The 13,788-nt window shown below is 31.4% G+C and overlaps 1 protein-coding gene across 1 annotated transcript; it reads left to right on the top strand.

The window, feature by feature from the left end:
* On the top strand, window positions 1-2,328 carry LOC139870101 (F-box/kelch-repeat protein At3g06240-like). Its single transcript, XM_071857952.1, has 3 exons — window positions 1-63; window positions 798-853; window positions 1,281-2,328. Exons 1-3 carry the CDS (start codon window positions 1-3, stop codon window positions 2,326-2,328), a joined length of 1,167 nt encoding a protein of 388 aa, XP_071714053.1.
* The last annotated feature ends 11,460 nt before the right edge of the window (window positions 2,329-13,788 follow it).

Here is a 13,788-nt window from a genome sequence, read left to right as displayed (position 1 = left end):
ATGGATGCTTATTTTGAAAAATGTAAGGAGTTTGAAGATTGGAGGGATGCTCTGAAGAGATATGTTAGAGATGATGATTAGATGAGATGAACAGAACAAACATGAGGATCAATGGTGTTGAAAATAAAATAAATAATTAATATGTAATATTGACAAACATGATGGACCTGTGATGTAATTTTATTTAAGATGATAAGGGACCAATGAAATTAGGATTTACAAATATGAAGGACTAATAATGTAAATATCTAATAGAAGGATACCTATTATAGCAGGTTAAACACATACAATAGGACAATTTAGAAAGTTAAATGCATACAATAGGAGATTTGAAAGTTGGATGCATACAATAAAAATTTGATGAAAGTTCAATGCATTTTCATATAGTTTTCCCTAACTTATAAGTACTAATATTAAATATTAATATTGTAAGTACTATTAACCTGGCATGTTTATAAGTACTAACTAATTGAGGAGCCCTCGCTTCGCGTCGGAGCTCCGTTTCGAATATAATTTACTGCGTTTAGTTTGTAAGATTATTGCGAGTCTAATGGTTATGTCGGTTAAACATAACGATAACCGACCGATAAGGTAAATCCCATCAAAAATTAAGGTGGTCCCTGAACTTAGCCATGATTGTCAACGCCTAGTAATGGTTGCTTGTGTGTACAAATTTCGAAGCACAAAGTACGAACGTTTTAATCATGAAAAATAACTATTCATAAGGTTTTGTGTTTTAGATAAAGGGTAAATTAAAGCTCTGTTTCGAATATAATTTACTGCGTTTAATTTGTAAGGTTATTGCGAGTCTAATGGTTATGTCGGTTAAACATAACGCTAACCGACCGATAAGGTAAATCTCATCAAAAATTAAGGTGGTCCCTGAACTTAGCAATGGTTGTCTAACTCCTAGTAATGGTTGCTTGTGTGTACAAATTTCGAAGCATAAAGTGCGAACGTTTTAAGCGTGGGAAATTACTAGTCATAAGGTTATGTGTTTTAAATAAAAGGTAAATAAATAAATAAATTAAACTACCGTAACCTCTTAATTAAAATAAAAGGTTCCTCATTTACTGTTTGAGGTCAGCCCAATTCTTCACGGTCAGGCCTTTTTGTTGTCGCTCCGTTATCTCTGATGTCACCGTCTAAAATACGCTTATTCAAACCCTAACTTTCCACATAATCAAACACAAAATCATAATGTCCGACTACTACGTACCTATTTAAATTCAAATTGAAATCATCCAAAAGCTTCCTATCAAATCATTAATTCAATTCAGAGCAGTTTCAAAATCATGGAACTCACTAATCGATAGCACTGAGTTTATCGCTAATTACCACTCCATCAATGGTCAGCATCGTGTACTTGTAACGTACTCTGATTCGAGCATAGAAAAAGATGGGGTGAAATATGTTTCGATTATGAATGATGATAGTTTTCCCCGACATATGTTCCCCGTGGTTGCTCCACCGAATATTAGACATCTACTAGGTAATTGTCCAAGTATATATGGTAGCTCTCAAGGTGTGTTCTGCATGTGTGTCAATTTCAGAGACAATTGTTACTGGTCAAGTCCGTGTGAGGAGAAGACATTTGTTTTATGGAATCCTACAATCAGAAAATCGGTTCATGTCGTTGTCCCTGGTAATTTAAAGTATATGGAATTTATAAGCGTTATCGGTTTTGGGGTTTGTCCTCGTACTAGTGACCCTAAACTTGTCAAAATTTCTTATATTACCAAATTGCAATATATGGAAATTCGCACCCCGAAAGTTGAGATTTTTAGTTTAAGTTTGGGGTATTGGAGGAGTTTGTCTATGAATGTGCCCCGTACATCCATTGAATTGGACGAGGAACATGTATGTGTAGATAAGTGTATCTATTGGGATGCCTTTGACAGGACTGGTGCGGGTGAAACTGAAAAATTTAGAAAATTATTACTCTCATTTGATATGACAACTGAAGAATTTACGGAAATAGATCTCCCGAATAATTTGGCATATTGTAACGGTTACTTGAGTATATATAAGGTATGGACATCTCTTCTTGTGCTTGCACCCAATGATGACAGTTTAGAAGGATATTGTGTATGGAGGATGGAACATGGGGTTTCAAACTCGTTTACAAAGTTATCGGTTTTTGAGTCACTATGGATACCTGACTTTAGGATAACCGGTGAACCTATTATTGAACCTATTATCGATGATATAAAGAATGCAGTTGTCGTTTATGAATCCAAGTTAGGAGAAAGCATTGATGCTGGGATTGCCATAGATGTACGCTCAGCAAACTCATACATCGAAACACTACTTTTGCTTGATCACTAAGATTTCTGTTTAGATGTTCAAATCATTAGAGGAGTGAATAATAAGTTTTTGGTAAGATTCAAATGTGTAGAGCTAAGAATACAGGACTCACTCTTGGAGCAAGAAAGCAATTTAGTTGGATTTTATGAGAACGTAAATGCACATATTATATGTTTCCAAGTATTTTGGATGATTATTAATATATTTTAGTGAATGATCAGATGTTAAATTACAAGTACTCTGAATGTATTCAGATGTTAATGACTAGAACTTTCAATTTGATTACCATTGATGCAATTCTTACTCTTGTACCATATAAAAAATATGCATTTTTTTAGTGAAGAAGTACCTTTTCTTTTCATATAGTGTTTGTATTAGAGATTAAAAATCTGATTATTAGTGAAGAAACCTCATAATTTAATCATTGAATTTTCATGGATCTGTTAATAGTCCTTGTGTTAGCACCTGAAAGTGTCTTAGAAGGTCTCTTTCTGTGATCCCTGTTACTCCTTATTTAATATGAATAAACGATGTATTCCAAATAATTTACCCCTATGTATTGTAGTTTGTGGATCTCTAGTTTGCGTACCTATTTTTTGATATTAAGTGTGTAAGAATAATGGCTCACTGAACCATTCAATTAGTCTAATAGCTCTGGGTTATTTTCTTCAATGAACAATTATGGCAGCGAACTTGACAATTAGGATCGTAAGGCACACTTCAGTGAACTCCAACATGATGTACACGTGTGTTTGATTAAATGTCAAAATTTAAAAGACTCGGGGTGCGTTTGATTAATCTGAATGATTAAGCACTGAATGATTCATAATCTGAATGATTGAAAGGTTCTGAATGAATTTAGTTCTGAATGACAATAAGTTGTTTGATAATCATTTTGAATATACAATATGAATGGTTTAAATCAACTTGTTATCGTTTAACATTAACAAAAACTTCAATATACTTATTTGGTAAGTGTTCTGGATATGATTTTAAGAACAATATTACATAAAATTCCGTCTCTTAATTGTTAAGAGAGTGTTTAAACTCTGAATGGTTTAAACCATTCAGCACCATATTTCATTCAGATGTCAGAAACAAACGCACTGAATGCTGAATAGTTCAACATTTGGTGCTGAACCATTCCATTAAGAGGTAAACAAACGCACCCTTAATAATGTTATATATATATATATATATATATATATATATATATATATATATATATATATATATATATATATATATATATATATATATATATATATATATATATATATAATAAATTAAAAGGACTTCCGATTCTGAAAGTTTTAAATCGTGAAGGGATTATTATTATTATTTATTTAACAAATTAAAGTGAACTACTCGATTCAAGACAGCACAAAGAAACCAAAATCTTATGAGATTAGTAACCTTAGGCTCCAAAATGCTTTTATGGTTTCATCATATGATAAGGTATTTCCACATTATATGTATATGATGATTTTGATGACGATTTCTTTCATTACCAGATCGGCATTTTGAGACCATCATGAAACATATGGCAAACTTCATGAGTTTGAACTTTGAACCAATCATAAGCACCTATTCTTACCATTTTCTCATGTTTAGTGGTAATGTCTACTATCCCAAAACACTTATTGACCCATAAAGTCAACAAAACCTCAATCATACCATCAATGGATCTGCACCAATTCTTCTTATGATTTAGATTTCTCTTAACTTCACCCACTTATAACATTCAAAGATAGTCAATGTTAAGTGTTAACTGTAGTGACCCGAACTTTTCCATGTTTATATATATATTAAATGAAATTGTTATTTACATGATTAAGTGTTTCCAACATGTTAAGCAATCAAACTTGTTAAGACTTGATTAATTGAAATAGGTTTCATATAGACAATTGACCACCCAAGTTGACCGGTGATTCACGAACGTTAAAACTTGTAAAAACTATATGATGAAATATATATGGATACATATATAGTTAATATGATATTATGATAATTAAACATATCATTAAGTATATTAACAATGAACTACATATGTAAAAACAAGACTACTAACTTAATGATTTTGAAACGAGACATATATGTAACGATTATCGTTGTAACGACATTTAATGTGTATATATATCATATTAAGAGATATTCATACATCATAATATCATGATAACATAATAATTTAAAATCTCATTTGATATTATAAACATTGGGTTAACAACATTTAACAAGATCGTTAACCTAAAGGTTTCAAAACAACACTTACATGTAACGACTAACGATGACTTAACGACTCAGTTAAAATGTATATACATGTAGTGTTTTAATATGTATTCATACACTTTTTAAAGACTCCAAGACACTTATCAAAATACTTCTACTTAACAAAAATGCTTACAATTACATCCTCGTTCAGTTTCATCAAAAATTCTACTCGTATGCACCCGTATTCGTACTCGTACAATACACAACTTTTAGATGTATGTACTATTGGTATATACACTCCAATGATCAGCTCTTAGCAGCCCATGTGAGTCACCTAGCACATGTGGGAACCATCATTTGGCAACTAGCATGAAATATCTCATAAAATTACAAAAATATGAGTAATCATTCATAACTTATTTACATGAAAACAAAATTACATATCCTTTATATCTAATCCATACACCAACGACCAAAAACACCTACAAACACTTTCATTCTTCAATTTTCTTCATCTAATTGATCTCTCTCAAGTTCTATCTTCAAGTTCTAAGTGTTCTTCATAAATTCCAAAAGTTCTAGTTTCATAAAATCAAGAATACTTCCAAGATTGCAAGTTTACTTCCAAGTTTTTCTAAATCCATTCCAAGTAATCATCCAAGATCAAGAAACCTTTGTTACTTACAGTAGGTTATCTTTATAATACAAGGTAATAATCATATTCAAACTTTAATTCAATTTCTATAACTATAACAATCTTATTTCGAGTGAAAATCTTACTTGAACTGTTTTCGTGTCATGATTCTGCTTCAAGAACTTTCAAGCCATCCAAAGATCCTTTGAAGCTAGATCCATTTTTCTCATTTCCAGTAGGTTTATCCAAGGAACTTGAGGTAGTAATGATGTTCATAACATCATTCGATTCATACATATAAAGCTATCTTATTCGAAGGTTTAAACTTGTAATCACTAGAACATAGTTTAGTTAATTCTAAACTTGTTTGCAAATAAAAGTTAATCCTTCTAACTTGAATTTTAAAATCAACTAAACACATGTTCTATATCTATATGATATGCTAAATTAATGATTTAAAACCTGGAAACACGAAAAACACCGTAAAACCAGATTTACGCCGTCGTAGTAACACCGCGGGCTGTTTTGGGTTAGTTAATTAAAAACTATGATAAACTTTGATTTAAAAGTTGTTATTCTGGGAAAATGATTTTTATTATGAACATGAAACTATATCCAAAAATCGTGGTTAAACTCAAAGTGGAAGTATGTTTTCTAAAATGGTCATCTAGACGTCGTTCTTTCGACCGAAATGACTACCTTTACAAAAACGACTTGTAACTTATTTTTCCGACAATAAACCTATACTTTTTCTGTTTAGATTCATAAAATAGAGTTCAATATGAAACCATAGCAATTTGATTCACTCAAAACGGATTTAAAATGAAGAAGTTATGGGTAAAACAAGATTGGATAATTTTTCTCATTTTAGCTACGTGAAAATTGGTAACAAATCTATTCCAACCATAACTTAATCAACTTGTATTGTATATTATGTAATCTTGAGATACCATAGACACGTATACAATGTTTCGACCTATCATGTCGACACATCTATATATATTTCGGAACAACCATAGACACTCTATATGTGAATGTTGGAGTTAGCTATACAGGGTTGAGGTTGATTCCAAAATATATATAGTTTGAGTTGTGATCAATACTGAGATACGTATACACTGGGTCGTGGATTGATTCAATATAATATTTATTGATTTATTTCTGTACATCTAACTGTGGACAACTAGTTGTAGGTTACTAACGAGGACAGCTGACTTAATAAACTTAAAACATCAAAATGTATTAAAAGTGTTGTAAATATATTTTGAACATACTTTGATATATATGTATATATTGTTATAGGTTCGTGAATCAACCAGTGGCCAAGTCTTACTTCCCGACGAAGTAAAAATCTGTGAAAGTGAGTTATAGTCCCACTTTTAAAATCTAATATTTTTGGGATGAGAATACATGCAGGTTTTATAAATGATTTACAAAATAGACACAAGTACGTGAAACTACATTCTATGGTTGAATTATCGAAATCAAATATGCCCCTTTTTATTAAGTCTGGTAATCTAAGAATTAGGGAACAGACACCCTAATTGACGCGAATCCTAAAGATAGATCTATTGGGCTTAACAAACCCCATCCAAAGTACCAGATGCTTTAGTACTTCAAAATTTATATCATATCCGAAGGGTGTCCCGGAATGATGGGGATATTCTTATATATGCATCTTGTTAATGTCGGTTACCAGGTGTTCACCATATGAATGATTTTTATCTCTATGTATGGGATGTGTATTGAAATATGAAATCTTGTGGTCTATTGTTACGATTTGATATATATATAGGTTAAACCTATAACTCACCAACAATTTTGTTGACATTTAAAGCATGTTTATTCTCAGGTGAATACTAAGAGCTTCCGCTGTTGCATACTAAAATAAGGACAAGATTTGGAGTCCATGTTTGTATGATATTGTGTAAAAACTGTATTCAAGAAACTGATTTCGATGTAACATATTTGTATTGTAAACCATTATGTAATGGTCGTGTGTAAACAGGATATTTTAGATTATCATTATTTGATAATCTACGTAAAGCTTTTTAAACCTTTATTTATGAAATAAAGGTTATGGTTTGTTTTAAAAATGAATGCAGTCTTTGAAAAACGTCTCATATAGAGGTCAAAACCTCGCAACGAAATCAATTAATATGGAACGTTTTTAATCAATAAGAACGGGACATTTCATTAACTCTCCTCCTCCGATGTCATAGACTACTTCCTTCACTATACTTGATGCAATAATCCGTCATATACAAGCTCAATCCAATAGTGTCAATCTCAAATCATCTCCAAATTGTAACTCCACGCCCAACCCAAACCACCCAGATACGCACATGAAGGGTCAAAGATTGACCAGCGGTATCCAATCTCATGTTTGAGATTCATCAACCTCCACAACCAGTTCCAAAAAAAATGGAATCTTCTTCTACCCCTTAACAGGCATTTTCATCCCAGACATGAACTACATCACCAACTATACATCATATAGAACTACATTTGTCAGTAACTATCACTTTATTCCGCTAGTTAATAAGAATGTACATTACCTCAATCAAACTTCTTAGGGATTCGGCACATCCGGTACCGCCTCCGCCTTACCCGTTTCACCATCAGTGAAATCATCATCCTCTGTTTCATTATATTGATTCTTCATCACATTCAAACCCTACCGAATTTGATTATTCTAGAATTAGAAAAGAAACATAACAAATTGAAAGATCAAAGAACATAAGACTTACGAAGGAATTGCTGATGACGGTAGTGATAACTTCCGAAATTAGGATCTACATATACAAAAAACCACGATTCCGTCAATAATAGAATAATTGGCTTTTACGTTCCCAAGCTTTTCATATCCTTGAATTAAAATAAGGGTCTTTTTGCGATGCGCTCATGCATCATGGACAGATTAATCAAGAATGATGGATCACGGACAGAAAACTGGTGTTGGAAAAGAAATCCAAGTGGAAGATCACGAGCTGAATTGAAATCAAATTCAGAAATAATGATTCTGATGCATGGGTATGTAATGTACACCCGAATGGTAGCTTATCAACCTCAATCCTTACACATTTGTTAATTGAATAGTTAATCCCACGAGAAAACAGTCCCCAAGAAACGATGCGAAATAGATTAGTAGCGTAAAATCTCGAAATTTTTGTATGGCTCTAAAGAAAAGACTTCCAACGCGTGTTGAGTTAGAAAAAAGAGGTATTGATTTAAACTCTGGGAGATGTCTCGTTTGTGATAACGGGATTGAATCTATAGAATATATTTTTCTAGAGTGTTCATTTGCAAAAGATCTTTGGAATTGAGTATTTATATGGTGGAATGTGCAAAACAAAAACCGATCAAGTATAGAAGATTTGTTCAAAGGCGTTCAAGATCCATCGAAACCAAACTACAAGTCGAATATATGGCAAGCCGTTGAATTGGTTTGTGGTTATATGATTTGGAGAAACAGAAATCTTACGCTATTCCAAAACAAAAAAGGACACGGTCCGATGACGCTAAATGAAATTCAAATAAAATTGTATGAATGGGTTTCGTGTCGTTTAAAGAAACAAAGGATGGATTGGAATCAATGGCTTATAAATTCAGGCTCGTACGACGATCATGGGTGATTATAGAGATCCAAATAATTGTTTTTGTGTTATTTCCTTTTGTTGTTCGTGTTGTATTTATTTCTCGTTCGGTTAGTTTTTTCCAGGCTTGATGTTTAGTGCCTTTGTATAAGCATGCCCTTCATGCTTTGTACTTTCTCTTTTTTGGTTTAGTAAATATATTTTTGCCTTTAAAAAATAATGTTTATTTTTTTTATAAAGGCATGATATATTTGCAGATAATCATCGTTAATTTGATCCATGGGTCCAAAAATAAATTAAATTTTTAATCTAAGGGTTCAAACTCTGCCATATCACATTTTTGATAAGTTGATTTGCTAATTACCCTTTTGTTATTATATATAATAAAGAGAGAAGAGAGATATTATTTTTATTATTACAAATTAATTAATTATTATTATTATTCTTATAATATTAATACTATAATAGTATTTTAATATAATTCTGGTTTAAGAATTAATATTACATAATAAAATCTATTTAGTTTAGGTGTTACATCGGGAGAGATGGAGAATATGATTTCGATTTTGAGTTGTTGAAGAGATGTGTTATCATTCACCTATCTTGGTCTTCGGATGAGACCAAATATAAACTTATCTTTGAACTCGAAGGAATTAGTTAATCAGCTGTGATGACCCGAAAATTTCTGACCAAATTTAAACTTAATCTTTGTATGAATATATATGATAAGCACATTAAACTTATTGGTTTAAATATCGTACATTAAACTTATTGGTTTAAATATCTATTTGAATATATATGATAAGTTGAAATATTTATTATTAAAATTTATTTATAAATAACTTCCAATGTGTATTTAAAAACTGATTTATGTATATTAAAAAGATATATACATATATATAATTTCAAGTTATTTAGTAAACGATGGTAACATTTTCAAATTGCTACAGTACCCAAAATGCTACAGTGCTTTCGAAAATCACTATTTACTACAGTGAAATTGACTTTGCTACAGTGAATTGCTACAGTAAAAAATGACTTTGCTACAGTAACTTACAGTGATATAGTTTATGGATGATTTAAGACTATATTTTGACAAAGGTAAGATTCACGAAACGTAAAGTACAAGTTTTCTCAGTATACGATAGGACGTTCGAAAAATCGAAACCGGAACATAAGTCGAGTGACGACGTACGACTTATCGGAACGAAAATTACAAGTCAACTATGCACGTGAATATAATATATTATATATATAATTAATATAAATTATATATAATATATATTATTTTTAGAATATGTCGACAAGCTTGATGACAAACAATATGTGAGCTGGAAGGGGAGGCCATGCGATCGCATGGCCACAGGCCTTCAAACCCATGCGATCGCATGGCAGTGTTTGTCAGGCCACATCTATAAATTTCAGTGTTTTCGCTCGATTAAAATCACACACATACACAAATATATATACTCCGTAATATTATTTATTTATTTATTTATTTATTATTATTATTATTATTATTATTATTATTATTAATCGTATTATTTTTTTATTATTAGTGTTATTATTTTTGCGATACAAAAATAATAATGTACATAAAATATTACGACGGAGTGCTGTCCAAGTAATTTTCAAAACGAGTTTCCGAGCGAGCTAGAGTTAAGGAAAATATGGGTTATTGCCAAGGAAATTATGGGTAATGTTCGGGGGTATTTTTGTGAATCAAACCTCGTGTTTATCATCTCCGATGCGTCTACGTGCTTTCCTGCAATATTGTATATCAATATTAAACTGTGAGTTTCATATGATCCCTTTTACTCAATATATTTTTGGGCTGAGAATACATGCGACTGTTTATAAATACTTAAAATACTAGATTTATATGCGTGAGTTTCAATTGCTCCCTTTTTAATTGCTTTTGCAATATACATTTTTGGGTTGAGAATACATGCAATTTATTTTAAACGCAATGGATACAAGTACATACTTAATTCTACACTGAGTTTAAACCGAAAATCCCTTAGCTTTGGTAACTAGCAACTGCCAGTACATATGATGTGGACTGGTGGGCGCAAATAATAGTATATGGATCCATAGGGCTTGACATCCCCGTCCGAGCTAGAGCGCTAGCCTTTTAACGGACGTGTGTTATTTGAGTTTAGGACACGTTGGTTTGCGTGTATTAAAACGAATGGGGTATTTATCATTATAACGTTAAAGTTTAGTTACCAAGGTGCTCTGTTATGTAGAATCTATTGATAAACGTTTCTGGATGAAACAACTGAAATCTTGTGATCCATTTTTATATAATCTATTGATAAACGTTTCTGGATGAAACAACTGAAATCTTGTGATCCACTTTTATATACAGATTATGCGAAACACTAAAACTATGAACTCACCAACCTTTGTGTTGACACTTGTTAGCATGTTTATTCTCGGGTTTCCTAGAAGTCTTCCGCTGTTTGCTTATATGTTAGACAAGCTATGTGCATGGAGTCATACATGGCATATTTTTCAAGGAAATGTTGCATTCACCAAATCATCACCATGTATCTTATTTTGACTGCATTGTCAATGGAAGTACTATTGTAAACTATTATTTACAGTGATTGTCTATATGTAGAAATCATCAGATGTCGAAAACCTTTGATTTAAATATTCATTTATGGTGTGCCTTTTCAAAAGAATGCAATGTTTACAAAACGTATCATATAGAGGTCAAATACCTCGCAAATGAAATCAATGAATGACGTATTGTCCATATGGATTTGGAGCGATCGTCACATCGGCTCAATCAAAAACCATCGAAAACGGTAGGCTAAAAGTCTCTCAATTGTTGATAGGCTCACTCTAATTAAATCGGTGTTTGAGATTTTGAAATATATTTTCTATCGTTATTCAAATGTCTTGAGAAGATGTTGAACGAGCTTGAAGGCCTACGAAGATATTTCTTTCAGAGAGGAGATCATGAAACAAATATAATGCTATTGACTTTTTTTTTTTTGTAAGGCAAGACCTCAAATTGAGGTTGGTGGAGATTGAACCTGGGTCTCTTTTGGAGATTCCAAAGCACCCGACCACTCAACCACCCTTTTGGGTTTAAAAATATCATTGGCTAAACGGGATTAGTTTGCTCTAGTTATCGTTGTGATGGTTGTGATGAATTTATAATGAAATGGAAGTGCTTGGATTTAATATTTGATTATTGTATGACTTCTTTGATTCTTTTGAGTCAATTTAGTATGTCAAAACTGAATATTTTGGTGTGTCATTAAAACACATATTAGTTTTATATAACATTCACATATTGGTTTAATAACATTTAGCTATAATTAAGGGTGTGCACCATTTACTTTGAAACCGAATATCGAATTGAATCCAAACAAAAAAAAAATCAAACCAAATTGTTAAATGGTTTTCGGATCAATTGAAACCAAAACTGAAATCGTAATTCGATTTTCGATTTGGTTTTCAGTTTGATTTTCGGTTTTGAAAATTTTAAATTCGGTTAACCGAAAACCGAATTCAAATTAATAACATATAAAACATATTTATATTTATATCTTTATATTATATTTGATGTATTATAATATTTTTATTAAACAATAAACATATTATATACCTTGTATACTTAAATTAATTTCTAAACCGTTATTTCTAATTTATATGTAAATTTATGCTAGATAGGATTTTTATTTTTAGTGATTTCGGTTTTAACCGAAACCAAACCGAAATCAAATTCGATTTTCGGTGCGGTTTTGGTTATGATTTTGATATTTAAATTTGGTTTCGGTTTGGTTTTGGTTTTGGTTTTGTAAGTTTGAGAATCGAAAAAATCGAACTGAACAAACCGAAAAACCAAAAAACAAACCGATGAACACCCCTAGCTATAACATATCATGCACTTTGCACAGGCGATTCTAGTTAAGAGGAAGTGGGGTCCTATGACCCGACTATTTTTAAATATGTTTATACAGTGTACTAATCAAATTGTGTAAAACACCACTGAATTTAGCTATAGGACCTCATATTCTGAAATTTATAATTTTTTTGAGGTAAACAACCACTAGAGTATCCTTCAAATATAATTGGTTTTGAAAAAAATAAAAATAAATAAGAACCCATTGAGTTTTATCCTAAATTTGCCACTGACACTTTGTCTTTTAGATAAGAGTATAATGAGTTGTAATCATATGAATCCAACAATTTCATTGAATTAAAAGGGACCAATCAGAGTGCGACATGTGACGCGACAATCACATGCGATTGAAAAAAATAAAATTCAAAATTTCTTTTTTTTTTTAAAAAAAATTTTAAAATTTTTTTTTCAAAATTTTTTGTTCAATCACATGTTATTGAATTCTACATGCAGAATCACATGTGATTAGGTTTTATAATCACATGTGATTGGAATGCAGAATCACATGTGATTTACAGTTTATTGCATGTCAAATCCAATCACATGTTATTGAAAAAAAATTGAAAAAAAAAATATTTGAAATTTTTTTTTTTAATTTTTTTTTTCAATCACATATGATTGTTACGCCACATATCGCACTCTGATTGGTCCATTGAATCTCAACTTAAAAGTTGGATTCATTTGAATATTCTTCACGAGTATAATAATATATAGTCTATAGTCTATATTAAAAGAGAAAATTGCGCGGATAGTCCCTGTGGTTTGTAGCACCCAGCGTGGATGGACAAAGTTGGTGATTTGGGGTTGGATAGTCCTTGTGGTTTTGAAGTCGAGCAAGGATAGTCTAGTTCTCTAACACTGTTAATTTTGTTCAGTTAAAGTTAGTCATGTGATAAGCATGTGAGGGTATTTACGTCATTTGAGCTATCTTCACCTTCAATTACATATCCCATCTTCTGTTAAACATTCATCTTCATCATCCCAATTACAAGTTAACATAGAATTTTAATCCCCTCTCATTTCCTCATCAAAGTCTCTAACTAACATTTCCAATTCCCCAATTTAATCCCCTCTCATTTCAGATCTACAAAACTCATACACATATATATGTATGCAAT

The sequence above is a fragment of the Rutidosis leptorrhynchoides genome, chromosome 10 (genome assembly GCF_046630445.1).
Source record: "Rutidosis leptorrhynchoides isolate AG116_Rl617_1_P2 chromosome 10, CSIRO_AGI_Rlap_v1, whole genome shotgun sequence".
NCBI classification, from domain to species: Eukaryota; Viridiplantae; Streptophyta; class Magnoliopsida; order Asterales; family Asteraceae; genus Rutidosis; species Rutidosis leptorrhynchoides.
The sequence above is the reverse complement of the archived record's forward strand: the minus strand, read 5'-3'. Positions and strand labels throughout refer to the sequence as shown.